The sequence below is a fragment of the Equus przewalskii genome, chromosome 1 (assembly GCF_037783145.1).
Source record: "Equus przewalskii isolate Varuska chromosome 1, EquPr2, whole genome shotgun sequence".
Taxonomy (NCBI): domain Eukaryota; kingdom Metazoa; phylum Chordata; class Mammalia; order Perissodactyla; family Equidae; genus Equus; species Equus przewalskii.
Genome location: NC_091831.1, coordinates 105,681,273 through 105,707,566, shown reverse-complemented (window position 1 = coordinate 105,707,566; position 26,294 = coordinate 105,681,273). Strand labels below are relative to the sequence as shown.

Below are 26,294 nucleotides of genomic sequence, written 5' to 3'. Positions count from 1 at the left end.
TATTGTTAATATAAAAGTACTGCAATCCTGGTTACCCAAGAGTCTTCAAACTTCCAGGAAAATTCATGTACTACTTCTCCCCTGCAAATAGAATGCTCACTGGGAAAGAGCTAGCCTGTGTTTGAGGCTGCTTCCAGACTGGCAAAAGCACACTCCTGAGGGAGAGTAGATATCCCAGGTTTTCTATGAGAGGAAGTCTACACAAGGCACGTCGTGTGTGACGTGCACAGCCCCATCCCTAGGGCACTCTGGGACGACAGCACTGGGCAGAGATGCCCGTGGAATTCACATGGAGGCTCTATTTGAAGCACGGAGCTAAGCTTCTTTCTAGACTACAGCTGGATTTCCTCTTCCAGCTTGAGAGGGGAACCAGGGGCCCAGCCCTGGACAATAGAAACCAAAGGCAGTCTTCCATCAGGCAGCAGCAATGTTATTTTAGTCTTCTAGGGCTGCAGTAACAAATTACCACGAACTAAGTGGCTTAAAACGACAGAAATTTGTTCTCTCACAGGTTTGGAGGCCAAAAGTCTGAAATCAAGGTGTGGGCAGGGCTATGCTCTCTCTGAAAGCTTGAGGGGAGGGTGCTTCCTTCCTCCTCCCTAACTTCTGGTGGTTCCCTGAAAATTCTCCGCATCCCTTGTCTTGTAGATGCATCACTCTGATCTCTCCTCCATTGTCACATATTATTCTCCCTGTGTCCAAATTGGGGCCCAGCTTAATCCAGTGTGACCTCATCTTAACTTGATTGCATCTGCAGTGACCCTCTTCCTAAATAAGATCGCATTCACAGGTACAGGGCTTAGGACTTGGACTTTTTTTGGGGGGGACACAATTCAATCCACAACACATATAGATGTGACAATTTCATTTTTTCCCTGTGTCCCACACCTCTCTGAGAAAAGCTGATTTTCTTTGGTTGCTTTGCTTCAGTAATATAAATAGAATGTGTTATGTGTTCGTACGAAAATCCCCCATTAGAAAACATGCAGAAATGTTTCATGATAATTGAATCCATTAGATTAAAATACCAAAATTTTATTAGAGTGGCTGTGAATATATCAACTTGGAATTTTAAGGAATTTTTTTTTTTTAATTTAGGGAAACTACTTGCCAAGTTACATGCTTTCTTTTTCTCCGAGTTCAGAGGTGAAGTCGTGAAAGGGGACAGTTTACCTTGTCGTTAGCTTGGAGTCAGCCTGCCCTTCTAGGAAGAGTTAAGACTGGTTTTGAGCCCAGAAAGCCTCCTTGATTGCATCTCTTGGGCTGCATACTACAAGCTCCTGGCCCACTGACATCCCAAAGGTAGCTTGCGAAGTTCTGTGACCTCAGCCTCAGGCATCAGGCAATGCAACTCCCTAGCCTGCCCCTCTTGAAAAACCCAGAACACGCACATTGCCACCGCCAAATACCAAACAGATGCCTCATCACTCCTGTCGATGATTCATCAGTTGCCATCCCCAAAGGGTTAAAGTGTGCTCTGTAGCGCACTGATCCCTGATGAGAACATCTACTGCTTCTACAGGATGTGATATGTATAATGGGACTTTTGAGAAGAGGTCTATTCAGTAATTCTGATTGCCTACAATACAGCTGGTGCACCACCAGGCACCAAGGACAAGAGACGAGCATGACCTGGTTCTTGCTTTGGATCTGGGTTTGCCCATCTCAGTGAGTGCTGGGAACCTCCAGGTACCACCTCCCCCAGCAGCTTTGGCCCCCACACTCCCTGGCCAGAGGCCGCCATGGCTCAAGTCGCTTTGAAATGGCTTTTGGAACCTCTGGGTCTTTCTGTAAAACACCCTGAGGACTGTGGTAGATTTGATTTGGGGAGCAGGCAGGAGTCCTTGGGAACCGTGTCTATGTGTGACTATAAATTAATGTGACTCGTTTTCCAAATGATAATTAGATAAAGTCTAAAGACTTTTACTAGAGAGGAGCTCTAAATAATATCATCTTTGGAATATGCAGCTAAACTTCTAAGGTCACTACTTTGAAAGTGCTTTGTATAAATACTATATAAAATATATAAATTCTGGTGTTTTGTTAAAAATAATAAGTTATTTCCTTCCTTGTCTGGGTGGAGAAAGCACTTTTTAAAGTGGTTTTGGTAAGGGAACGAATAGCCTTTTTTTCCAGAGGCAATAAATGTTACTGAAATTCATGTTGACAAAACTTCTGGATTAGCCCTTTTACAAAATGCCTTCGGCAGACATGAGTGACCCTCAGCCTGAGAATGCTGCCCATTAGGGTTTCTTTTCTTTTTCCTTTTCCTGCCTCCTAACAGCTTATTTACTACACTGCATAAAATGCATAAAAATATTCTTTTTTACATCTCACACCTATTAGGATGGCTACTATAAAAACAAAAAGCAGAAAATAACAAGTGTTGGCGAGGATGTGGAGACATTGGAACCCTTGTTCACTGTTGGTGGGAATGTAAAATGGTGCAGCTGCTGTGGAAAACAGTATGGCAGTTCCTCAAAAAATTAAAAATAAAACTACCGTATGATCCAATTAATCCACTTCTGGATCTATACCCAAAAGAAGTGACAACAGAGTTTTGAAAAGATATTTTGTACACCTATCTTCATAGAAGCATTACTCATGATAGCTAGAAGGTGGAGGAAACTCAAGTGTCCATCGATGGAAGAATGGATAAACAAAATGTGGTGTCTAGATACAGTGGAATATTGTTCAGCCTTAAAAAGGAAGGAAATTCTGACACACTAAAACATGGATGAACCTTGGGGACATTATGCTGAATGAAATAAGCCAGTCACAAAACGACAAATCCTGTATGATTCTACTCATATGAGGTACCTAGAGTGTTCAAATTCATAGAAAGTAGAATGGTGGTTGCCAGGAGCTGAGGGGGGAAGGGAGTGGGCTGTTGTTTAATGGATATGGAGTTTCAGTTTTGCACAATGAGAAGAGTTCTGGAGATTGGGTGTACAGCAACGTGAATGTACTCAACACTGCTGAACCGTACACTGAAAAATGGTTAAGATGGTAGATTTTATGTGTATTTTACCACAATAAAAAATTTTAAGTGTTCTTTTTTAACTAAGCACATGGGGGGTGGTGCCTGATTGCAGGAGGGTGGTTCTGAGTGCAGGTGCTGGGGAGGGGATGTCTGGCGGCCTGGAAAAGCAAGATTTCTTCAGCTGCAGCCAGAGCTGATGCAAAGGCCTCCTGGATTGGACTGTACCTGCGGCCAGCCCAGGAGCCTGTGTTTTCTTTCTCCATTTCATGTTGACAGCTCATGAGCTACCTGAGCAATCATGATTCCTCTCACCTGCTGCTGTGGAGCTGCTGTGCTGAACAAATCGGTGGCCATCCCATCCTCTGGGTTCTCACAGATGTTAAATTGAAAACCTCCCACAAGGACAGGGAGGCAGCGTTGGAGTCAGGACTGGAAGCTGAGTTGGCCAAGAAGCATTGTTTAATAATTAGAGGTGGAGAGCTGCAATTCCCTAGGTTGGGTTAATAATGGGCTGATGTTTTTGCACGGAAATTGGGTGTGAGACAGCTGCTGCTCTCGAGAAGCAGTCCTTTCCTCCCAGAGTAATCTGAGCTGAGGGTCTAATCGGAGGCTGCACAGACCAGGCAGTGTTTAGGGGCCTGTGTCCCTGGGTCCTGGGACTGGGACTGGCTGCTGCAAGGGTCTGTTCTCTTTTCTTTTTTTTTCCTTTGTGGGCTGCGGCTGAGCCTGAAAGTGTATTCTCCTGGACACCCACCAACCCTACAGATGGCCAGCTGTGGAGACGTGAGCATGACATCATGGTCCAGCAGAGGCTGCTGAGCCAGAAGCGGCAGAAGCTGGATTTCCAGCAGCTGTAGCTGTGTCTGGGGCTAAAAAGGACCTTTGAGTAGACTGAGTCTGGGGGCCACATAGGGCCCATACAGAGGACTGGTCTCCAGGCATTGTCAACACCTGGCAAAGCTTTATTGGCTCTGCATCTCCCCCAAAAGCCAGGAAAGGGGGATGCCCCCCCACACCCAGGTCTGCGCTCCCAGGAAACACCGGAACAAACATGCAGGACTGGCCAGGAGCTTGACTATGGGGATGCCTCCAGCTGTCCCTCAACCTTCCCCTCCCATGTAACTCCATCCAGCTCCCTAGGAACTGCTTTCCCTTGGACCTTCTGACCAAGGGGGCCTCTTGCAGGCCTTGCTCATAGTGAGAGCTCAGTGAGTATCTGAGGACCATAAAGTTCGTTTTTCCAGATCTACAAACACTGGGGAGAGTCACAACCACCAGTAAGCTTGCAGGGCACATTGAAAGTGGTCTGGAAATATATGTCAGTCGTTTAATAAAGGAGCCAGAATTTATTATACCCCAGCTGTAGGTCATGCACAGTACTAGCAAAGTTAGCTTGTGGGGCCCAGTGGAGAGTGAAAATGTGGGACTCCCATGTTCAAAAACTTAAGAATTTTAAGACAGTGATAGCACAGCATTAAGCCAGGTTGGGTGGTGGGGGGCTCCTAAGTGAGGAGCATGTGCGACTGCGCGGGTCAAACACCCACGAAGGCCACCCTGTTACAGAGATCTGCATAGTCTTCCTTCTCTTGAGGAACGAACAGTGGAACCTGAATGTACTTAGAGACTGGGGAGCTACCTCTGGACCCTGTTTTTGTTTTTTGCTTGTTTGTTTGTTTCATTCTCTAAACCAGCCCTGCAGCCCCTACGTATGGGTTTGGCGTGAGTTTGCAGTGGGAGCTGTATTACCTGGAGATGAAGCTGCTCCTGCAGGCAGATAGCTTACTTTTCCTTTTCTGAGAAAGGACCTTGAACAGGAAGAAGAGAGAAGACTTAAATTTTGGCTGACCTTTTTAAGCTGGGCCTCCCATTGAACTTGGCCCTCCGTGAGCTGACCATACCTCCTCCTTTTTCCTCAGGAGAAGCAACATGTGGCACCACAGGGTCCATCATTTGAGCCCACCTGTGTCCCTTCAGAGAGGCCATGGATGGGGGAACGCACAGCGCCCATCAGCCAACAGGGCTGTGCTGGCTTTCTCCGGGATGGCGGCCACTTCCGCCTGCTGAGTGGCACCATCTTCTCTTCTGTGGGGCTTCTGGCCGTGCGTGCTTTCTGCCTTTGCCCAGGCGAGGCAAAGGGATGAAGCTTTCAATATATTCAGATGCTCACACTGGAAAACCCTGGACCAAGGTCATGGGCCAGCCCTCTCTTTGTGTCAATGTGTGTGTGTGTGTGTCTCACCCAAAACATTCAAATGGGAAGAGTGTCAGATCAAGAATGTTGGACTGGGATTAGATACATAGCAGACTAGTGAGCATATTTATGTCCCTGATTTTCTTTGTTTGGTTTCGTCTCTGTCAGTGCTGCTTCCTTCCTGTTAATTAGTCTTCGAAAAGGTCATCTTTGACAGAAAAATCAATTCCTGAGGCTTCCTTTTTCAGCTTCTCATCATTGTCCCTAGTGTGAGAGGCAGGTCAGACCCTTCCCTGAGAACAGATTTTGACAGAGGGAAGGGGAGGGAGGTGTGGCCCATGTAGCACCTGCCACATAGTTTCACAACTTTGCTTAGTGCCAACCTCATCTAACTGGCCTCATCTGTCCTGGAAGATTTTTTTTTTAAATTAGAGGAGGTAGCTTCAGAATATGCCTTTTCAACCTGAAGCTGCACTTGAATGTGTTCAGAGAGCTGCAGGTGAGTGGGTGCTTTCTGCCGGCCCCCTGAGGGTTCTATGAGACGATGAGCTTGGGGCCCTCGGAGGAGCTGCCTCATCTGGGCCAGGCCACTACTCTCCTTACCCTGTGCCAGGAAGGGCACTGCCCCAGCTGGCACTCTGGTCATCTCCTGACTGTAGGAACTTATGGAAGGAGGCATAGGAATGCTCTGGCTTTGGAAAATAAGGGTCCAGACTCCTTGTTTTACACGTAAGAGGCCAGAGGGAGACCTGTGTACCCACAGAACTGGGACTGGACCGGGTATTAAGCATCTCTGCTGTCTCGTTTATCCATAGCCACACACCTGGGGGTCCTGGGGAGCTTTAAAGAGTCTAACTTGTAGAGATAACTTTTCTTTGTCTTCTTGTATAAGTGATACATAGTTGTTCTAGTATCTAAAACCAGTTGCTGCCCGAGATGCTTGGGGAAGTCAGTATGGTTTGATGATTTTGACTAGTAATTGTTTTTGATAAATGACTTGGCAAACGTTTTCCAAAACTTTTCCCGCTGTTGGAAGGAATCCTTCCAGCAACTGAGTGTTATGTATGGAATAGTTTATCTGTGAAAGGAGGGTCTTGTATGGAGCAACTCGGCCTACCCATTGGAAATGTGGTGGATGGGTTACTGTTGGCACACGCTGCTAGTGGTTATTTTTCACTATGACCTATGACCATTACAGCAGTAACATTGCTGTGGGCAGGACGACTAATCAAGATTAATTGACAGTGTTTCCTTCTCCTATTCTTGGGGGTACTGCATATCCCTGATTATGTCTTTTTTTTTTTTAGGACAGATTTCTGCGTACACAAAGATGAACCCTGCGATACCGTTGGTAAGCTTAGAGTTAGAATAATAATCTAAGGGACTGATATATCTTCTGATAATCTGGAGACTTCTTGATAACACTTCCAGTCTGAAGGAGCTGTCCAGCTCTACAAGCTCTGTATTTTCTGTTGCCTCTTTTTTTTGTAAATTGAGTCTTTGAGTTTATTTTACTTCTTTTTCCCTGAAAAATTTTCAACTTTTTAATGTAAGAAGACATATCTGACAATGGGTTAATAAGGAAGATATGAAAAGTTAAACCAGTGGAGGAGCCACCAGGCTGCCCCAAAGTTACTATGGTTGGGGGCACATGTGGCTCTGAGCCTCTTGGTCACCAATGGAGGAGGCGGAGCATTCTGAGTTACACGATTGTCGTGAGACAGAAGCTCACTGGTTTATTTTTGTGCATGTGGATGATCTTTACCAAGTGTCCTGAGAAGTGAAGTATGATTGTGTGTAAGACTATCTCTTCCACCAGCCTTGGCACCAGGTTCGTCGCTTTCTGGTCCTCCAGACAGTGGTGATGCCAACATGCAGTGCTGGAAAACACATTTTCCTTCCTCTCCTTACCCCGCTCCTGTACCTTCTCCTTCTCCCCACCTTGCCCTTCACTTGCCATTTTCCTCTCTCTCCTATCCTCACTTATATCTGGCTTGCTCTTGACTTCTCATATGTTTCAAATTGGAACCCCTCTTTGAGTGTAGGAATAGGGTGCTTGGTTAACAGAGGAAACACCAAGAGGGTTTCCAGTTTTGTTTGCTATAGAACAAACCTTTATTCACCAGAAGGTTGAAATATTGCGTTGCCAAGAGCAAAATTCTAAATTAAATGTGCTTAGAATTATAGGTAAATTGAAGCAAAATAGTATAGGATTGAAAAATACGTATATTGTGGAATTCAAATGTTAAAATCCTGTGCTTCCATGGAGTCCTAGCAGTGGGTAATCCTGAGCCTTTGCTCTGGCTCCTCCCCTTACTAGTTGGGCAACCTTGGGTAAATCTTCATAATCCATAAAATGGTCATTTTGAACTAGGAGAATTATAAGGCACTTCAAAATCTAGTATAATGATAGCTAGCATTTCTGTCACATTTTAGAGTTTACAAAGTGATTTTTTATTTATTATATTTCATCAATCCTATAAACAAATCTGAGAGCTAGATATCAAAAACCAACCAACCCGTCAACCAATCTGTGCTTCATTATTTGGGGGCTGTCTCCACAATGGAATAACTGGACAAATGCAGTGTGAAATAGGCTTCCATGGAGGGATAGCTGACACACATCTCAGCCTGGTTGGGGCTGGAGAGGACTAGTACGTATTGGTCTCTGTCTATTGACAGAGCTGCCAAGGCATGTGCTATCCCAAAGGCTCACTGCTCTTTTGCAGTGTTCACAAAGTTGGCTTTGATGGCCACCGTACTTTTTCTTGGGAGGAGCCTCTGCTCTATGCTCCTCCTGTGCCCTCCGCTTGCCGCTGGGGAGGCACTGACCTGTCACATTGCCCTTGCCTTCATGTCTTTCCTGAAAGACTGCACTACACAGAGGACAGCTCTGGCTTTAACCTGTGTATCCTAGCCTTCAGCACCTGGCCCAGGGCTTGAGAGGCTCAGTCACCACTGTTGGTTGGTTGAATGAAGGAATGAAGAATGAATGCAGGTGAAGGAACTCTAGAGTTTCTGAACAATATGCATCTCACCACATGAGGTTTTTTTCATATGATTTAAAGCTGACTTTTTTCTTTTGAATAAATAACTTTCATATCTTCCATTAGTTGTGATTATGTACTGTATTTCAAGCCCTCTGTTCAAGAGCAGGCAGCTAGTTCTATCTTCTTTCCCTCTCTGAACCACATCTTAACTTATATTAGTCTGCTAGGGCTACCATAACAATACCACAGACTGATGGCTTAGACAATAGACATTTATTTCCTCACCGTTCAGGAGGCTGGAATTCCAAGATCAAGATGTCGGTAGGATTGATTTCTCCCTAGGCCCCTCTCTTTTGGCTTGCAGATGTCTGTCTTCTCCCTGTGTCTTCACGTGGTCTTCCCTCTGTGTTAATCTCTTCTTATAAGTACATTGGTCATATTGGATTAGGCTGCACTCTTATGACCTCAGTTACCCTTAATTAGCTTTTTAAAGGCCCTGTCTCCAAATACACTCACACGAGGGGCTAGGGCTTCACCTTATGAATCGGGGTTGGGCTGGGGTGGGGGGGGTGCACAATTCAATACATAACATTACTCATTTGACACTTAGCCACATATTCTTGGGGACATCTTATGTCCTCGTGTGGCCTCCTGGGTGGATATGTCTCATTTTCTAAACTTGAAAGTCTTTAGATGCCATGGACCAGGTGTACTGATTCTTTTTGTCATAGTGGTTCGCTCAGGGCTGAATTAGCCCCGGCTCCTGCTTCCCTATTGCATGCTCTTTCCAATACCTCTGTGATTTTCAGCATTTACAAAGAAACTGAATCCCCTCCTTAAAAACAACAAAAACAAAAGGCAGAAAACCTATGTGGTGTTTTATTAGTACACATTTGTTTTAATATGTCATAATTTACTTGTACATATTATCAAGTCAGTCCCTAAGAACAATGGATGATTTGATGAACATAAAATTTCGAAAGTTGGGGGTATAGCAGTCTTATAGCAGTCTCAACATCCAGTTTACTTCCGTATTTTTCTTACTTTTTATTTTGAAATTATTATAGAATCTCTGAAAGTTGCCAAAATAGTACAGAGAAGTCTCTTGTACCTATCACCCAGCTTCCTCCAATGGTACCATCTTATGTAACTATAGTGTATTTCGAATACTGGGAAATTGATTGGCAGAATGCAATGAACTAGACTACAGATCTTACTCAGGTTTCACTGGTTTTTGCATGAACTCATTTTTGTGTGTTTTCACCTATAGTTCAGTGACATTTTATCACGTGCATAGATTCATCCAACCACCATGACAGTCAAGAGCAAAACTGGTCCCTCACCTTCAGGCCACTCCCTCTGGCTGCCCTTGTAGAGTCTCCCCCTCACTCCCTTTCCCGGGCCCCTTGCAACCACTTATCTGTATTCCGTCTCTATAGTTTTGTCATTCTAGCATCCAGTTTATTTTTGTACTTTGTTTTGATTCCATAGAATGGAAAAATAATCTGAATCAAACAGATATGTGGTTGTCAATGCTAAGAGATTTTGAACAGCTGCCTTCAAATCTCAGGATCCAGCTCTAGCAAGAGGGGCCGTGTCCTGAGTTCTGCAGAAAATGAGATAATCTGGTACCTTGAAATAACTAGGAAAGCTTGGGGGCTGCCAGTGTTTCAGAATTTAGTATATAATAGTGTTTTTTATTTGTTTTCTTGTTTTAATTAGGGCATAACTTCCACAGAGTAAAGAGTGTGGTTTTTTAACATAGAAGTTACTGTCTTAACCAGTTTTTAATTTTTATTTATTTATTTATTTATTTGGCTGAGGAAGATTAACCCCAAGCTAACATCTGTTGCCAATCTTGCTCTCTTTTTGCTTGAGGAAGATTAGCCCTGAGCTAACATCTGTGCCAGTCTTCCTCCATTTTATATGTGGGTCGCCACCACTGCATGGCTGACCAGTGGTGCAGGTCTGCACCTGGGATCCAAATCCATGAACCTGTGCGTGAGCAGAACATACCGAACTTAACCAGTACATCACGGGGCTGGCCCCCCATCTTAACCATTTTTAAGTGAACAGCTCAGTGACGTTAAGTACTCCCATGTTGTTGTGCAATCGTAGTAGTGGAACCGCTACTCAGATTAAGATATGGAATGTTTTCAGCCCTCTCTAAGGTTCCTTCGTGCCGCCTCCCTGTCAATACATCACCAAAGGTAACCCACTGTTGTAAATGTTTTAATTACTATTTTAAAAATAGTTTAAAATAGATTGCAGGGTTAAATTTGAACAACTTATTTGAAGAACCTCTGAGGTACTGGGTGGAGTTCGGGCTTCTGTGAAAAATACTTTTCCTGTACCCTGCCCGGTCTGCCTTAGCCCATCTCGTCAGATGGATGCCTGATTGTGAGGAACAAGCAAAAAGGGCATTTTTCAGATGCAGGGCTGCCACGAGGTTGGAGGACCTGGTTGGAACACAGGCAGCACCCCAGGTGGCTCCAGATGGTGAGGCTACATACACCACGCAGAGGTCAGTGACAAGACCTCTTCCCTCTCAGCCAGCTACCTGTCACCAGCTCCTGGTTCTGAGTCCTGCCCTCAGTCATGTGGCCTGCCCACCTACCCCCACTGCAAGGGGGTGAGGGAGGCTCTGGTCCTGTGGGCTTCCATAGGGGAGGCAACAGTACTTCCCACAGGAACGTCTGTGGGGGGTCTCCAAAGGGGTTGGTGTGCTTTAGCCAGGGAGGAGGGATGCTGGACAGTCCTGAATGACCAATGTCCACTACACCCTTGACCTTTCAGTAAAGATTGAGGCACAAGAAGCCAACATGTTCTCAGGTTTACCATGTCTTCACATTATAAGGGGTCCTGCTGACATAGGCAAGGGGGAGCTTCCCTGGCCTTCATTCTAAGGTGGTCCTGAACCCTGAGGGGGAGCAGCCTCACCAAGCTCCTCCACACTGGGTGGGGCTTGATGGCACAGGTAATGAACTCACTTTTTAAAAAATCACACCTGAGGGACCCTCCCTTGAGCCTCTGCTGGGCCACTATGGAAGGAGAAAGGATGGCACCACAGGGGTTCTGCTGATCCCCACCTTGGAGGAGGACACAGGAGAAAAGGCGACTCTTAAGGCAGAAGAATCTGGCAAAATAGGCTTCATCCCTCACAGAAGCGTCTGCCCCCTCACCGAGTGGTCCCCACTTTGCACATTTCACACCCTGCCTTTGTGAGGTGTAGGCTTTGTCTCTGTTGAATTGCTTCATCCTGTGTGATTTGCTCTCCTGCCACTGTGCTGATGGAGAAGCTGTCATAGGCGAGGAGCAGGTGAAAGAGGTGAGACCCTTGGAAGCCTTTGCTGGCCCTTTGCATCCCTCTTGCCCACACACACACCTCTGGGCCTCTCACTGGGTGGTGGCCTGAGCAGGCACTTCTCCCCACAGCCTGGCTGACCAGACATGTCTTATACACATCAGATATGTGAGTGACGTGGGGCGTTTGTCCTGCTCCTACCCTTGACTGTAAGCTGAGCTGTGATGATTCTTTTTTTGGCAGCCTAATTCAAGCTTTATGAAGTTAGTTTTAATGTTGGGATTTATTTTTTCTCTTCACTTGGTCTAATAATGTTTTTTAATTAATGAAAAATCCTTGCTTTTCCTCCCCCACTAGAGGGATGTGATAATCCTGCACAAAGGAAATGGAAATGTTCTGCGGCCCTGTGAACTGTTTTACACACAAGGCCAGGGAGATGCCGCCTAGGGGTTCCTGTTTCAGGCCCATCGTGAGTCCATGGAAGGAAAATGTGCTAGGGACCCAGCAAGCGGTGAGGGAGAGTGGAGCTATGTGTTGTAATGCTGCACCTGTTGGGTTTTTATTAATTGAATGTGTCAAGGAAGAAGAGAAATTGTGAACTATGTGATGTCATAATTTAGAACTCTGGCAAGAAACTCATGCCACTTTTTATGTATAAAGACAAACATACCAAAATTTATACTTTATCCCCTCCTGTCAGTCATCCTGGAGGACCATTTGCTTATCCAGTCCTGGTGCCACTGCTGAAAAAGTGTGTAGACCCCAGTGGAACTGCCTTCAGAGGGGGCATTCATTTTGTATTTTGTGGTGTTGGTCTTCATTTTGTGAGATTAGTTTTGAATTGCAGAGGTGTCAAAGGTTCTATCTGCTGAATGAGGCTGGAAAGTACTGTTTGAGGTCAGAATACAAAAGTTTTACTAGTAAGACTAAGCTTTGGGTTTCTTAGTTTCTGAAGGCTTTCCTGTTTATTCGTTTTGCTTTATTTTGTTATCCTCTGTGACCTTACAGAAGTCAAGTTTCAATTTTCCTCCAAAATTGTTGGTTAGAAGTAGTTTCAGATGATTGCCTCTGAGAGGAAATTACCCCGCTGAGTGAACAAGTTCTGATGTCTCAGTCTCCTTACCTTGCAACCCTACTTCGTGTTGGGCATAGTGCCTGCTGCTTACCTTTCAGGCTTGTCCACGCTGTGTCTTTTGTGTCTACTCTGAGAAGCTTGCAGAGGAGAAGACTTAACAGTCGAGGACACATTGGTCATCCCAAATCAGACAACCTGAGAGCTTCAATAAATTCATCTGTTTGTCAGAAGTTATATGGGAATTTATAATTATGCTCTTGACCATGTTCTGTGACTTGAGAGGTTTTATGAAAGGTTTCAATTTGCGGATTCAAATATGCATGTGTCTAGCAATCAGGGGTTTAGGCTGTTGGGCAAGCGCTGCTTTTGTCATCATGTGATTAAAAAAAAAATAGGCCATCCCCTTAGGCAAGTTGGGAAAGTTGCATTCTATCAATGTTAGGGCTTTGCTTCCCACAAATTCAGTTTGGATTTCTCAGCTAATCAAGTTGCTGGGAAAGCTAAAAAGTATATACTTCAGTAAACCAGCTTCTTTCACCTGTTCAGCTTTAAACATAGTTAGAAAGTATTTTCTCAAATATTCCCAATAAGTTGTGTCTGGTTGTTGGAATTGGTCTTCTAAAAGACTCTTGGTAGGAGCTGCCATGCCTAAGGAAAACAGAAGGGGACAAGAACAGGGACAAAAACAACCTGGGGAGTTTCCTGCCATTTACCTCTGTATGGCTCTCCTGTGGTGTGACTTGAAGATAGTGACTGGGTGAATAAAAATGTGAATTGATATACGCACATGCCAAGGTGCATGTGTGCACGTGCAAGCACGTAGCGTGTATCCATCCTGTACCTTAAAGTCTGGAGGGGCTTCCTTTGCAGCCAGAAAGTTCTGTAAGTTCCCCAGATGGAAGTCTTCCTGGGAAGGCCCATCTGCCCTGGCGACAAGACAGCAAGAACCCAGGCAGGAGATTTGTGTTTGGGACCTGGCAGGAAGTCCACACTGAAACCAGTTGCCTCAGGGGACCAAGTTCAACTTTTCTTCTTCCTCCTGCCAGGGTCGTGTTTAAAGTTACATAATGGCTGAAGTACATTTTAAATTGGTGAAAATACATGAATATGTTTTTGTATGGGGTGGCCTTCTCCCAGCCCTTGGGAGATTGGAATCACATTTATTTTGGAACTAGACAGAGACCAGCAAAGCACATGGCTGTGCTTGATTGCCTTTTGGGTTGGAAAGCAAGAGCGCTGAATGAGAAGGAACCTGGCCCTTGCAGGGTTTCCAGCGGGGCCCTTCAAACACAGACTTTCAAGCTTCCTTCTATATTCAGCTCAGAAAGTGGGTGCCCTCTGAGAGAGCGTCCTTTCACAAAGCCACTGGTTAGCACCTTCCCAGGTTCTGTGCTCAGGTGGCCAGCAAGGGGACTCTGAAACAGATGCCGTTCCAGCTGGGTGGCCCTTAATCTGCGCGAGATGTTGGTGACATCGGTGTCAGGCCACAGTCCGCCGCCGTCTCATTCAGCGTGGGTCTTGGCGTGACTTTGGCAGAGGGAGTCTCCGTTGTTCCAGCAGTGTTTCCGTTCCTCACGGCCAAAGGAGCACTTTATGATTTGTTTGGAATGAAGTAAGTTGCTTCATCTTGTATGGCATGGCTCTGACTCCAGTCATGCAGTTCTGAGTCAGTCTGGACTCTTTATTAGGTTTGGTAGAAACTTAAAAAACCCCTCCTGGTATGGAGGAAGTGGGGCAAGTAGAATCATAAATGGGAAACTTGGCCTTTATGAGATGCGTTTTTTTTTTTTTTTTATTCAGTTTGTAATAGTTTACATCAATGTGAGATTTCAGTTGTACATTATTTCTTGACTGTCACTACATAAGTGCTCCCCTCTACCCCCTGTACCCCCTCCACCCCCCATCCCCTGGTAACCACTGAACCGTTTTCTTTGTCCCAGTACTTGTTTATATTCCACATGTGAGTGAAATCATCTGGTGTTTGTCTGTCTCAGACTGGCTTATTCCGCTTAGCATAATTCCCTCTAGATCCTTCCATGCTAATTGCAAATGGGATGAATTTGTCTTTTTTTCTGGCTGAGTAGTATTCCATTGTGTGTGTGTGTATATATATATATATATATATATATATACACACCATATCTTCTTTATCCATTCATCGGTCAGTGGGCACTTGGGTTGCTTCCATGTCTTGGCTATTGTGAATAGTGCTGCAGTGAACATAGGAGTGCATATGTCACTTTGGATTGTTGATTTCAAGTTGTTGGGGTAGATACCCAGTAGTGGGATAGCTGGGTCATACGGTAGTTCTATTTTTAGTTTTTTGAGGAATCTCCATACTGTCTTCCATAGTGGTTGCACAAGTTTGCATTCCCACCAGCAGCATGTGAGGGTTCCCTTCTCTCCACACCCTCTCCAACATTTGTTATTTTTAGTCTTAGTGATTATAGCCATTTTAACAGGCATAATTGCGTTTCCCTGATGATTAGTGATGTTGAACATCTTTTCATGTGTTTTGGCCATCTGTATATCTTCTTTGGAAAAATATCTGTTCATCTCCTCTGCCCACTTTTTGATCATGTTTTTTGCTTTCTTATTATTCAGCTGTGTGAGTTCCTTATATATTATGGATATTAACCCCTTGTCAGATATATGATTTACAAATATTTTCTCCCAGTTGGTGGGTTTTCTCTTTGTTTTGATCCTAGTTTCTTTTGCCTTGCAGAAGCTCTTTAGTCTGATGGAGTCCTACTTGTTTATTTTTTCTTTTGTTTCCCTTGTCTGAGAGGACATGGTATTTGAAAAGATCCTTTTTAGTTCGATGTCAAAGAGTGTACTACCAATATTATCTTCCAGGTGTTTTATAGTTTCAGGACGTATCTTCAAGCCTTTGATCCATTTTGAGTTTATTTGTGTGTATGGTGTAAGATAGTGGTCCACCTTCATTCTTTTGCCTGTGGCTGTCCAGTTTTCCCAACAGCATTTATTGAAGAGGCTTTCGTTTCTCCATTGTATGTTCTTGGCACCTTTGTCGAAGATTAGCCATCCGTAGATGTGTGGCTTTATTTCTGGGCTTTCAGTTCTGTTCCGTTGATCTGTGTGCCTGTTTTTGTACCAGTACCATGCCGTTTTGGTCACTATGGCTTGTAGTACATTTTGAAGTAAGGGATTGTCATACCTCCAGCTTTGTTTTTTTTCCCAGAATTGCCTTAGCAATTCAGGGTCTTTGATTGCCCCATATGAATTTTAGTATTCTTTGCTCTATTTCCGTGAAGAATGTCATTGAGATTCTGATAGGGATTGCATTGAATCTGTAGGTTTCTTTGGGTAGTATGGACTCATAACTATGTTATGAGATGCGTCTTTTGTAATTGTGAGTCCTTGAATGCTCTTGGAGCCTGCTTGCAGTCTGCTCATTGAGAGCCTGAGGAGTGGGCAGGAGAGGTGAGGGGGCCAGGGTTCCCTCTGTGATGGGTTCAGTGAGAGCAAAGGCTTGTGCCCTGGCTGACGTGAGCCAAGAGTCAGAGAAGCGCTCCCATCACAGCTGCCGTCACAGTGGCCCTTGTGATCCCTTTCACCACCTGCAGGGCCCAGTCATCTCCACAGTGACCTCTGACCCCATCCTCAGGGGCCTCCACTTGACTTAGTGCAGTGGTCTGAGCATTGGCCCTGCTGTTAGACCTGGGTTCAAATCCCACTTCCAGCACTGTCCTTGTGTGAGTCACCTGATATCTCTGACTCTGTTTTCTCATCTGTAAAATGGGGATAATAATAGCCAGTGTTATTGTGAAGGTTAAATGAGATGACTGATCATACCCATTAGGATGACGATGGGCAAAAAATAGAAAAAACCCAGAAAATAAGTGTTGGCAAGAATATGGAGAACTGAGAACCCTTGTGTACTGCTGCTGAGAATGTAAAATGGTGTATCTGCTATGGAAAAGAGTATGGTTGTTCCTCAAAAAATAAAAATATGAACCAGGAATTCCATTTCTAGGTATACATCCAAAAGAAATGGGACTTGAAACAGATATTTGTACATCCATGTTCATAGCAGCATTATTCATACTAGCCAAAAGGTGGAAGCAACCCAAGTGTCCTTTGGATGAATGGATAAACAAAATATGGTATGTACATTCAATGGAGTATTATTCAGCCTTAAAAAGGAAGGGAATTTTGAGATATGCTCTAACATGGATAAAGCTTGAAGACATTATACTAAGTGAAATAAATCAGTCACAAAAAGACAAGTCCTGTATAATTCCACTTATATGAGGCTCCCTGAGCAGTCAAATTCATAGAGATAGAAAGTAGAATGGCCAGGAGAAGAAAGGAGTGGGGAATGGGGAGTTAGTGTTTAATGGGTGCAGAGTTTCAGTTTGGGAAGATGATAAAGCTCTGAAGATGGATGGCAGTGCTGGTTGTACAACAATATGAATGTATTTTTGCCACTGAACTGTATACTTAAAAATGGTTAAAATGGCAAATTTTACGTTATATATACTTTAACACAATTTTTTTTAAAAAAGTGAAATGACCAAGGGAGCAAAGTTAGGAATTTTATTCACTGGCACTTCTCGAAGATTTCTTCCAGGAAAAATGGTCAGGAAGGGAGAAGAAGTACCACTCCCAGAGAAGGGAATCCTCGTGGTTCCCTGCCTGGGAGGCCGGGTGCTGAGATACCGGAGGCTGTAGGGCCCTGGGGAGGTGTGCCGGGCAGAGCAGGGAGGAGGAAGGAGAGGAGCCTGAGCAGGCCAGGCGAGGGCTGGGCTCTGGCTGGAGGGGGAGAGTGAAAGGAGACGAGGGCATTTTAATAAGCATTGCTGGGAGTTTGAATTAGACAGTCTTTTTTAAAGTTTCTAGAAGGATGCAAATAGGGATTAGGATGCCTTTGCAAGTTTCTTTTTGGTTGCTAGTCTGTGCTGCTTTGGCTTGGATTCCAGGGCCAGACTGAACCATGCAGGTGCTAAGACGTAGTGAAGTTACCGCTGGTGTTTTTGGACCATGGACCATCCTCATCTGTGTCTGGCATTAAAATCATCACTTTAGAGTCGAGCCAGGAGTTCATTTTCCCAATGACTGCTCAACTGTTGGACTCACGGCCTACAGAGTTGGGGGTGGTTACACTCAAGCCATGTGGTACTCAGAATTAACCACAGGGGCAGGGTGTGTGTGACCCTTTGGAGAAAGAATTGAAATTTGGGGGAGAAGGTTTGTTTGTTGCCTGCATATTTCTGGCAGTTCACCAGGCTTCTGTGGTCTTTGTGAGCTCATTAAATTGAAGAATCCCCAACTCTTCATCTTGAAGATGAAAGTTAGCTCTGGGTTTTTAACCTCAGTTTCTGCAGATATGCAGCTTAAGACATTAGGATGCTTCAGGAAGGGGACAGGAGGTTATGACAGGCTGGCCTATTGATCTGTTCCATTTCGCAGAGACCAGATCTGGGCCTGGCTGTTATTTAGGGCTTGGGTTCAAGCAGCCTCTGGAATTACTGGCATAGATTACTTGGATCAGAAATTCCTGACAAGTGATGTTGTGGGCAGAGGGGGTTTGATTGATGCACAGGAAAAAGCGGAGTCCTGGTTATGAAGGGGCTGGATCACAGGAAGGGCTTAGTTATGGTTAGGAACAGGTTGAGTCATGGTTAGGAAGGGACTGGGTCACAGTTAGAAAGAGGCTAAGTCATGGTTAGGAAAGGGCTGAGTCATGGTTAGGATATACCACTGACACAGTCCAGAGTGTTATGGGAAAGACTGCTAGCTGATATCCACACCTATTTTTTTCTCCTTTGATGATTAAATTTCACTGCCTTCCTGGCAGTAGGTGACCAAGTGACTGCCTAGTCCTGTGGAATGGGGGTGGAAGTGATGTGTCCCATTTCAGGCCTGCCCCCTACAAACCTCCTGTGAACTGTGCTCAAGGCTTTTTCTTAGCTGGCTGACTGGCTGAGGCCCACCCGGGAGCCAACAGCTGTGGGCCCTGGAACATTGGATTTTATGTGAGTGAGAAGCAAAGCAGGTCGAGACACTGAGATTTAGGTTTTTTGCTACAGCGCTTACCTCCATGATCAGAAATGCCAAAGTCCCGGTGAATATGTGTGAGATCCTGCCCTTGAGATACACTGAGGTCTCCAAGCAGGGAAGGCTTCCCTGTCCACAGGGACTGAGAGGACAGTGGCACCGTCTCCCTGTTCTGGCTGAAAGAAGAGCTTTGGCAGGTGACTCACAGGGCATTGTGGGGTAAGGGGCAGAATCCAGAATCTTGAGCAAGTTTTAGTAAAGAATTAAAAAGCACTCTTGGAAGGGAAGCTTTTTTTTTTCTTCTACCCATCTTAGGTTCATTGACTGGGCCCTGTAAATTAGACTGACAGAGGACAAATTAACAAGAGAAAAGCAAACAGAAGTTTGTTTATACATGCTTTGCACATACTCATGGGAACACTCTGATGAGTAACTCAAAGGAATGGTTAGAACTTGGGCTTATGTACCATCTTAAAAAATAATAACTTTTAGAGAAGTGACAGGACAAAGGAGAAGGACTTTGAGTTTCTAGAGGGGCAGATGGTGGGAAGAAATATATGTGGGACCTACAGGTTGATAAGGGCTAGTCTTAGCAAGGTGGTTATATAGATTCCTATGGTGCCATCTCTGGGCTAAGGGTCTAGGGTTCCCTCTGCTGATTAACTTCTCTGTGTGGCGGGGAACACCTTTACAAATTTATGTCCTGCTTGTAGCCAAGTGCAGGAGCAGGCAGAGATCTTTTCTTACATCTGCTTCTTCTCAGTTGCCTTTACTTCAAAGTAATTCTTATGCCAAAGTGGCACATCTTGGGGTGGCATATTCTGCGACCCTTCAGACTTCACTGTGATCTTGGGGGAGATTCCTTCCATTGTTAAAGATATTTAGGGCTGAGGAGGAGAAAGAGGCACAAGGATTGCTGCTCCTCGAGAACAGTACTGAGGACTGGGCAGCCAACAGGTGCTGCACAGCTCCGGTCTCTTGAGGTGGTCTAGATGTGGATTAGAAGCTTCCCAGCCTCAATCAAGGGTCCAAGGCCGTCCTGGGCTCAAGGTGGAGCCCAGGTCCCTCATGCATCTCCCAGGCAACAGATGGGCACAGGGAGGAGTTCTGTAACAACTGGACCACCCACTCCAGCATTTCCTGACCCCAAAATGAGTCGAGCAGGTTCACTGATGATTCTGGATATTCTAGAACTCAGGGGTCGGACATGCTCTGCCTCTGCTGAGATTGAAGGGAAGAGAGACATCTGACTACAGGACATTCAATGATAGCTTCAACCTAGAGACCACCTCTTCCTTCATTGGCCAAGGATGGGGGATGCTCCTGAGATTGGGGCATATTTTCTGCTAGGGAAAATGTCTCCCTGCTCCAAGGATAGTAAGGCCCTGATAAGATTCAGGTGTGATTTCTTTGTAAAGTCGACTGCATAAGGGTGATGTGTCCTTGTCCGCTCTTCTCCTGGCTGTACCACCCTCTTCTCTGCAGTGCCCTGGCCCCTGCTCCAGTAACACTAGGCAGGTCAGGGAACCTGAGGGCTCGGTAGACACCCATGTGTGGACAAGATGTCAGCCTCCATGATTCTAGAGCACTTTTATGGGGCTCCCTCCTTCAGCGCTGGAGAGAGGCCTCCTTCTCCACTCACTTACACAAAGTGTAGCCGCTTCTTGCTCCCCCTGCCATCTTATATCTCCTTTTGGTTAAGGGCATTCTCTTCGTCAGCTGGGGCTACTGTAACAAAATACCATTGACTGGGAGGCTTACACAGCAGACATTTTTTTCTCACAGTTCTGGAGACTGGGAAGTCCCAGATCGAGGTGCTGGCCAATTAGATGTCTGGTGGTGAGGCCAGCTTCCTGGCTTGCAGATGCCTCCTGTGTCCTCACATGGTAGAGAGAGTGAGCTCTGGTCTCTCTTCTTTTCTTGTAAGGACACTAGTCCCATCGTGGGGTCTCTACTCTCATGACCTCATCTAAATCTGATTACCTCCCCAAGGCCCCACCTCCTGTTACCATCTCTTTGGAGGTTAGGGCTTCAACATAGGAATCTTTAGGGGGACACAAACATGCAGTCCATATCAGGCATCAATAGTTTAGCATCTCACAAGCCTGGGAGGGGTGCCAAGATCCAAGCCTTCTTTGAACTTAGCCTTGGAAAGTTGAAGAACTTTCCAAATTTGAAGAACAGAGCCTTCTGCTATATCCCTACACCAGTCACTATTTGACAGATGGTGAAAGATCACAGTCAGTGCTGCACCTTGTCCTGTCATCCGGGGTGGTGATGGAGGTGAAACTGACAGCAGCTACCACTTATTGAGAACTTTGTGGTCGGACACTTCATGTTTTTAATTCCTTTAATCCTCACAATTCTATGAGGAAGTGCTACTATAATTTCCATTTTACATGTGGGGAAACTGAGGAACAGAGAGGCAAATAATTTGCCCAAAGCCATATAGCTTGTAAAAGGTAGAGCCAAGATTTGACCCCAGACAGTTTGGTCCCAGTCTTTTAACCGTACCATCTTGCCTTTTAATGACCTTTTAAGTGAGGTCTTGTTATTCTGTTAGCATATGGGGAAACTGAGGCTCCAAAAGGATACATTTCTTATCTGAAATTATACCATTAGTGAATGACAGCTGGCACTGAACTAACTCGCTGCAAAGCCTGAGGGTTTAGCTCCTGTCTCATCCTGTCAGATCTGTGCCCATTCGTTTTTCTCTTTCTGCAAGTATTTAATTGCCCATCGTTTTCACCCTGTATATTTTTTCTTTTTCATGTCTTTGTCACAGGTGCTATTTTCAGAATAGATCTTTGTCCTTGCATACCTTTTGCTTTTCCAGCGTTCGCATTCAGTGAATATTCATTGAGTACCTACTGTGTGCCGGGCACTGCTCCAGCACTGGGGACCCTCAGTATACAAAGGTCCTTGTCTTTGTGGAGGTGACATTTTAGTGAAGGGGAGGGACATGTGCGATAAATAAATGAAATCCAGAGTAGGGACAGAGGTAAGTGGTAAAGAAGAAAAATGACGTAGAGAAGTGGGATAGGAAACTGATAGGATGGGACTTCAAATTTTAGCTGAAGTGGCCAGAGAGTTAGCTGAGAGGGTGCGTTTGGAAATCAGACTCCACCTGTAATGCCTTTGGCAAGCCAAGGCTTCTAGAAGTGCTGAGGTTAACTGTTATTGTTAACCATTATTAATCTCTAAGAGCAAAGGAAGGGTCTCCAGGGTGGGCAGCTGTCCCACAGCGGGAACAAGTGGGTGTCCCCTGGGCCCACTCTACCTTTGCTGTCCTTCGCAGGACTCCTAGATTTGTTTCTCAGCCACAGTCAGACCTGGGTCTGCGTCCTCAGGCTGCCATTTACTTGACCTTGGGCATGTCGCTTATTAAACTCAGCAATCCTCAGTTTCTCTACTTGTATAATGAGATGTGAACATCCTCCTTGAGGCCTGTTCTGAGAGTCACTTGCGAGAATGCCTGTGCAGGGTGACTGCTCTGTAAACCTTGTCTTTGCTTCCTTACAGCTGGCTGTGGGACGTCATGCCCAGACCCATCCTATCACTGTGTGGGTCTTTTGGGAAGGGCCCTGAGGTAGGCTTCAGCAGAAGTTGAGGTGAAGGCTCTTCAGGCAGGAGTCAACATGTAAGCAAGGACAGTTTGGGCAAAGGGTGGGGGCTCAGGGGCCTGACGTTTATTAAGGACCTGCCACCGGCCAGGTGCTTATTGGAACTTCATGCAGAAGGTACAGGCTCCAATATATAGACGAAGAAACAAGGCTGAGTTACTCACCGAGAGTTGCACAGTGAGCAGATGTGGGCCAATGTGACACCTAACTTAGACCTGTGACAAAGGAGTAAGATGACTCTGGGGTGGGGTCTTGGAGGTGGGGGGCCTGGGGAGCCAGGCTCACAGTACACATTTGAGTTTGGTGGTAATAGGAGCAACTGAAGCTGGGCACCAGAGACCCAACCACAAAGTTCTCTCCTGTGACAGACCCAGGCTTGGCTCCATTCTTGGGGAGGTGGGGAGCATGGAATGGGCAGTTGGTATATTTTATATAATACAGTTCGAAAGAGGGTCCACATTAACTGTACAGAGCTCAGTAGATAGGCTTACATTAGCACGCATCACCCTCACCTAGAGACTGCTTAGAACACGTTTGAACCCCAGAGGTTTGGATTCAGTGGGACTGGGGAGGGCTGGATGACGCTGATGCCTGGTCTGGGGATCCCGCTTGGAGAACCACTGCCTTATGGGAGTGTGGCTAGGGCTTTTGCTTTTCTTGTTATGACTTTTTAATTAAAAAGAAAAGCACAGTGACATGAGTATAGAGTACCTCCCAATGTTTACTGTCGTTTCATTATTACTTGCATAAGTGTCTTAAACATTTGCTTTTGTACAAAAAGCCACGGCAAGGTGGGTTTCCTAGTTCCTTCCTGTGCTCGCTGACCTGTGTTAGGGATGGTAATAGAGCCAGGCACTGGGGACTGTGGACATTTGTGATAATTAGGATATTGACTGTCATCCAAGGAATCAGACTTGCCCCAAATGTGCTGCCGCCTCATCAGATTTTCCATGAACTCAGGGTTGGTTGGTAAGAGGGGTGGGGTGAGTGGAGGTCTCTAGCACAGCTTCTCGTTTGCCCCTGCCTGGTTCAAATCCCAGCTCTGCTACTAACAGTGGAGCCCTGGGCAGTTCGCTTCTCCTCTTGTTTCAGTTTCCTAAGCTGTAAAAGGAGAATAATAGCAATTCCTACTCGTGTGGTAGTTGCGGAAAGGAAATGAGGCACTGGAGCTAAAGGACCTGGAACTCAAAATATGTGCTCCTCCAGCGCCGCCTGTGTTGTCTTGTTTCCGTGCCCCCTGCCCAACAGGTGTCAGAAGAAGACTCTGGAAGTCCTCCGTGGCGCCATTTTGGAAAAGAGATGCTCAAAGCCAGTGGTTCTCAAAGGGTAATCTCAGAGCACAGTACCATCTGGGAAGGTGCTAGAAATGCGCATTCTCAGCCCTGTCCAAGCCTTTCTGCATCAGAACCTTTAAAGTCTGGGGTTCCACAAGCTCTTGGGGGATTCTGATGTGCACTCAAGTTTGAGAACCACTCTTCTAAGCCTTGGCAGTACCAGAGAAACAGGAGAACTAAATTCTACTGGCTGCGTGCGCACGCGTGCGTGCGTGCGTGTGTGTGTGTGTGTGTGTGGAGCGTGGAGTGTGGAGTGTGGGAGGGGCCAAGGCGACCTTTGCTTGCATGCTTAGAAGAGCTAGATGCCCAGCAGTTGTGTTACGTGAGCAAGGAGGCAGCACTGTGGACCCCCTGCCCCGCCAACTTCCTTCCCAGAGCAGGCTCTAGGTGTGGCTGTTCTGGCAAATGGAATCTGGGTCATATCACTGCTGACAGAAGAGACTATCCCTGAATACCATTTCTCCCCCTGAGAATGTTCTGGCATCCTGTCTCACTGTGTGGCTGTTTGGGCCTTCCTCTTCTCAGATTGCCAGTGGCAGGAGGTATGACCAGAAGGTGTTGCTTGTACAGCCTGGGGCTGTTTTCCCTTTTTCCATGACATTTGAGGGTTTTATTCCATAAAAATGATTAGTGTTTTCTTTCTTTTTTTTGGAAAAGCTAATTCAGCTTAATGCTTCCTCCCTTAAGTTCCCACTGCTTTTCTCTTGTTTGGTTTCATAATATTCCAAATATTTTCTATTGTCTCCTGTACCCCATGGTTACAAAACCAACAGGACCAAACAGCTGTGCATGGGCTGTGGAGGGGCTGCCTCAGGAGCAGTTGGGAGCCCGCTCCTCTCCACCTTGGCTGAGCTGCTGGTTCAATGGAAGGGTTCCCAGAGAGGCAGGCCGATCGACGGGCGGCAGCCCCTGCTGGCCTTGCAGGCTGGTTGCAGCATTTCCTTTGCCACAGAGCTCCGATGGCCAAGATAAACATAGTTTTGAGATAAAGTGGAAACCCCGAGAGGTTTTTGTCTCAGGAAACAAAACCAATAAGGCAGTCACTGTGTTGGGCCAAGAAGTCCTTTACCTCCACACCCAGCTTTGCACAGCCATGTGTGAAAGTTGGAGGGAGTTGGGAATGCAGGGATTCTGGTAGCACTGAGGAGGCAGGTCACGGAGCAGAAGAAGGAGCTCTCGAAGCACCTGGCTCTGCTCCTACCAGTGTGTGACCTTGGGTTTGTTACCTTCCTCACTGGTGGAATCGCGAGGGGATGCTGTACACCTGGTGGTGCTGTCAGGATTAAGTGTGCAAACAAGTGTAAAGCATGTGGCACAGTGCTTGCCTGCCTCTTGGAAAATGGTGGCTGTGATTTTTATTAGCTATATTTAGAAGTCGACCGGTCAATGTATGGTCTTTGTTTTGGAAGATCCCTGATACTTCTAATCCACCAGCAATTCTCCCTGGCCCTGCCTTCTAAATATATTCTTAATCAGATCTCTCTTAACCACACCTGCCATGTCCCCCCTGTCCCCTCACCTCCATCACCCTCTCCTGCCAGGTCTCTGGTCCTCCATAGTGGCCCCCTAGACAGCTCATTCTTACATGACAGCCAGAGGGTTACTTTCAACATATGAATTAGATCATGTGAGTTCCTTGCTAAAATCATCCAATGGCTTGGAATAAAATCCACAGACCTGCAGGCCCCCAGAACATGTGGCCCACGGCTCACTTACTGACCACACCTCCTGGTGCTCAGGCTGTCACTCACCTGTGCCAGCCACGCCGGCCTCCTCCTCATTCCTCCCTTGCCAAGCTCTCCTCCATCTCAGGGCCTTGTACTTGCTGTCTCTAGGCCTAACATACTGTCCCCCTGACATCTTGATGGTGCACTCTCTCCCTTCCTTCAGGTCTGTGTTCGAATAGCGTCTCCTCAGAGAGTCAGAAGGGCCTCTCCATTTCCTTCTCAGTGACCACTCCTCAAGATTACATGTTTATCTGTGGCCACTGTCGGCCTCTGCAACAGGAACACAAACCCTGTGAAGGTACTTCTTTGTCTTCGTGTCCCCCCTTCTTATCCCCCTAGCACTAGCACGTGATAGATGCTTGATAAAAGTTTATTGTACAACTGAATGAATGAAAGAAAACAAATTTGTTGAACAAGTAAATTTGTGGTGGTGTTTGGAGAGATTCAGAGCTCAGGTCCACTGCTGGCGAGTTTTCAGTCCCACCTGTGAGTCCAGTTTACCATCTTAAAGAAGGATGACGACTATAACTTTCCAGTATGTTAATCTTCTGTACTTTTTAGCATCATTTTATCTGTGCAGTGGTTAAAGGAGCTTCAGATTCAACTGATATTTATTGACTATTTAGACACTCCACTTTTAAGAAACAAAATTGACAGTGGGCCTTGGTGATTAAGAATGGCATTTCTTCAGTGGGGTGGCACCTGAGGTGCCCCTTCTACTCGTGAGACCTCAGGCAATTGAATGGATATACGTTGCCTCAAATGTAGATCTTAAAATGCAAATAAAATGGTATCTGTGCATAGAACTGTTGAGGATGAACTGAGATGAAGCACTCTCCTGGGCACGCTGTCCAGCCTGTACTGAATGTTCCATCTGCGTGAGCCTGTGCTGCTCCTCCTGCTTCATGGCAGCAGCTGGTCAGGGAGCTGGGGGCGGGGGGGGGTGTCAGTTGATGTATGCAGCAAGAGGAGGGACCCACTTGTGACCTAGTCTGACACTTTCCGACATGGCCCTCCGTGGCTGCACAAGGTTTCCCAAAACAAGT

General features: G+C 45.9%; 1 protein-coding gene across 11 annotated transcripts in view; it reads left to right on the top strand.

Annotated features, from left to right (window-relative positions):
• The window catches only part of ADAMTS17 (ADAM metallopeptidase with thrombospondin type 1 motif 17), a 338,906-nt gene that overhangs the window by 84,338 nt on the left and 228,274 nt on the right, over positions 1 to 26,294 (top strand). For all 11 annotated transcript variants that reach the window (XM_070620387.1, XM_070620368.1, XM_070620376.1 and 8 more), the window contains exon 7: positions 6,482 to 6,525. In XM_070620387.1, coding sequence (XP_070476488.1) covers positions 6,482 to 6,525 — 44 coding nt within the window. The remainder of the gene's footprint in view (positions 1 to 6,481; positions 6,526 to 26,294) is intronic.